General features: G+C 48.8%; 1 protein-coding gene across 1 annotated transcript in view; it reads left to right on the forward strand.

Annotated features, from left to right (window-relative positions):
- Positions 1-220: 220 nt before the first annotated feature.
- Positions 221-3,196, forward strand: part of CSTB (cystatin B) — a gene marked incomplete at its 5' end in the record, with an annotated part of 4,789 nt that continues 1,813 nt past the window's right edge. The window contains one exon of the mRNA XM_010171414.1: positions 221-281. Coding sequence (XP_010169716.1) covers positions 221-281 — 61 coding nt within the window. The remainder of the gene's footprint in view (positions 282-3,196) is intronic.

The following is a 3,196-nucleotide window of genomic DNA, read 5'->3' on the forward strand; positions in this document are numbered from 1 at the left end:
AGCCTGAGGGTGGCAGGACCGGCGCGGAGCGGAGCATCGCTAGAGCTCTGTGCAGCCCCCCCTGCGCCTGCTCGGCCCTGCGGCCGCTGTTGACGCCGGGGTTTCACGAGGACGTTGTTGAGGGATTTAGAGAGGAGCCGTGGACAGCGCTGAGTGCTCGGGGGGGCTGAGGCGCCCCCAGCTCCGGTCCCGGCTGTGCGGCTGATGTGCTGTGTACCAGCCTCAGCACTCAGCTGCCGCGCAGCCCCTCGACGCCCCAGACCCGTTTTCTTGAGGAAAGAGCTCAGGAGGTTCTCACAAAGTCTAAACCTTATAGCCACTTTTTTATTTTGATGGAGGAATAAGAAAGAAAACTTTTCTGCTGCTTCTGCTATTCCCGACAGCAGAATCCAACTAAGCGCTGCCAGCTCCAAATCCCGATGCTACATACAGGAACTGAAATTACTGCCACGTTAATGGAGCACATGATTTTGCTCTAAAAATGCCCATGGACAGCTGTAAGTTTTCATTTCAAAGCACGCGGTCCTGTTTCAGTCATGGGAACTCAAGTTCCGTCTGCTTTTTGGTTTTATCAGCTCGGGTGTGTCAAGCCAGTGGAGGAAGATGGACAGGCTCCAGCTTCTTATGCTCTTTGTCATCGTCCAGATTTGCTCCCCAGGCTGCAGCAGTTTCTAAACAAGTACAGAGCACCCAAAGGCACAGCAGTCATTGAAAATCACATTGGGCTTGTAGAATTTGATGAATTTGCATTTAAAAAAAAAAAATCTGCATCTCCAAACACTAACCTGAGTTTGCAGTAGTGAGTACATTACTGAGAACTGCTGAGAGAGTTACAGTTATTGTTTTGACCTGAAAAGGCCTACGCGTTGTGTTAAAAATAATGTGAGTGTGCAGTTAACAATGCACGTGGGCTGGAAACTAGACTTGTTTAAAATCCTGAATTTCCATTCTGTGGCAGGCTGCAGTGGTTTGGTAGTCAAAATATAAGATGAAAAGTAAAAACAAAAAAGTAAAATGTAAAAGATGAAAAGTAAAAACATTTCAGAGTTTGTCCAGCTTGTTTTGACTGCCAGTTTAAATTACTTTATTTATTGAATATGCATAGCAAAACTCAAAACTGAAATTTGCCCATGCAGTCTATATCTGGATACAGACTGTGAAGGAAACATGAGTTTTGTTAGATCAAGGTAGGCTTCTCAAATTGTTTTGTTTGCTTCACAGCAAATCTGTGTGGAGATTTGTTAGAGCCTGCCAGGTCACTTGCTATAAATACATTTTCTGTTCCTGCTTTTCCAGTTCTTGCCTCCATTGCATTGTTTCGTCAGAATCGCGGTGATGGCCGAACATGGGTCAGATTCGTGGCCCTGGCAAGTACTGCTGCTCGCCCAGAGCAGGTACAGCATGAGACAGAGCAGGACAGCTTCCCTCCAACAGTGTCTCTGGCTTAGGAGTCCTGTAGGAACTGCCTCTCCATGGCCAGGATCTCCACCCTGGCCTGTTCAGCCCGTGGCTTCTCACTGGCAGCTGTGGCAGAGGTTAGGGTGATTTTGAACCATCTGCTTCTGAGTAACTGCTCTGTGAGTAAGCAAACAGGCCACGCAGAACAGGGAAGAGCCTTCTTCAGGGCGTGATCACTTTCAGCTCTGTGATTGAACCACAGATTGTTTGGGTGGGAAGGGGCTGCGCCTCCTGCCCAGCACAGCGTGAGCAGCCCCAGGCTGCCCTGGGCTTTGTCCAGTCAGGTCTTAAAAACCTCTGAGGATGGAAACTGCACCGTTTCTCTGGGCAGCCTGCAGTGTCCTCAGGGGAAAAGTTTTTCCTTACATCCAGTCTGAACCTCCAATTTCAATTTATAAGCATTGGGTCTCATTCTTCTGCCCCTCCATAAAGAGCCCGGCTTCTTCTAAGTAATGGAAAGCTTTCCTCAAAGCCCTCCTTTTCCAGGCTGAGCAAGCTCATTTTCTTCCTCTCCTCACAGCGCAGGTGCTCCAGCCATCTGACCTCACGGTGGGTCTCTGCTCAGCTCCCCGCACTTTACTGACCTATTTCTTGTATTGGGGGCCCAAAACTGGACACGGTATCCCAAATATTCTCTAACAAGTGCCAAGTAAAAGCAATAATCACTTTCCTCTCTCTTCTGGCTAGGCTCTTGCCGATACAGCCCAGTATATTGTTACCTGTGTTCCCACCATGTCACAGTGCTGGCTTGTGTTTGGTGCACTGTTCCCCAGGACTCCCAGACCTAGACTGAGATGATGAGCTCGCAAGGTGGGCTGATATCAGCTCTTGGTCTTTCAGGGAGTATTTCTCTGGGCTCTCCCTCTCCATACTACATCAGGATGCCCATTTTTGTCACATGCTGTGGTGAGTCATTGCCACAATAACACCCTGAGAACCTTGTGACTGAGCTGTCTGCAGTCATGGAGCCCAGTGTTCAGCATTCCAGTGGAAATACAAAATGTGCTGAGCCAGGGTCATTTTGGGACCTAAGAAACCAACTTTGTGCAGGGCCCAAGACTGCTAAGGGAACACAGGACAGGGTAGGGTCAGTAGGATGCTTACCTCCACCCTCTTCCCTGCTTAAAATTTGTAAGAGTAGCTCTAGTGATGGAACTGAAACCAGTGTCCTCTGACTCATGAGACAAGGAGGAGGGAGAACTGAAGCACTGAGCTTTTTGGGGCTGCGCCCTTCCTTGCATCTTAAATGCATAGTTGTCAGGTGCACTTTGATTTCCACGGAGCAAAAAACCATGTGTACAAAATCATCCAAGCATCGTTATCTTACTTTTAATGTACTGTTCACAGCCTGGAAGAAGCACAGAGATATGACCTCTGAGAGAAGGAAAACAGTATGGTCATGGCCCCCAGGGACAGGATAGTCACTGATGAGCTGTCCTGGAAAGGCACCAGAGTTTGGTCCTGTGCCTTCTCGGTGCTGGAGAGGGGGGAGAACATTAACCTGCTGCAGGAATTGTTTCTGTTTGTGCTTCACCTAGAGCACCTGAGTAGTGGCAAACTGGCACTTGTTTTCCCTCACGGAAGCAGGTGGGATCCAGGGAGAAGAGTAAATGTATTTATCCCCCTTCAATTTGGGAAGTACACCATATAGCTGGAAAGAGAAAATCTACTCACTGCACGGGGAGTGGAGGGAGGGAGGGCTACGTAATGATGCAGTGCAGGAGGTGAGGCCTGGGCA

This window comes from Antrostomus carolinensis, unplaced genomic scaffold, assembly GCF_000700745.2.
Source record: "Antrostomus carolinensis isolate BGI_N321 unplaced genomic scaffold, ASM70074v2 scaffold35877, whole genome shotgun sequence".
NCBI lineage: Eukaryota > Metazoa > Chordata > Aves > Caprimulgiformes > Caprimulgidae > Antrostomus > Antrostomus carolinensis.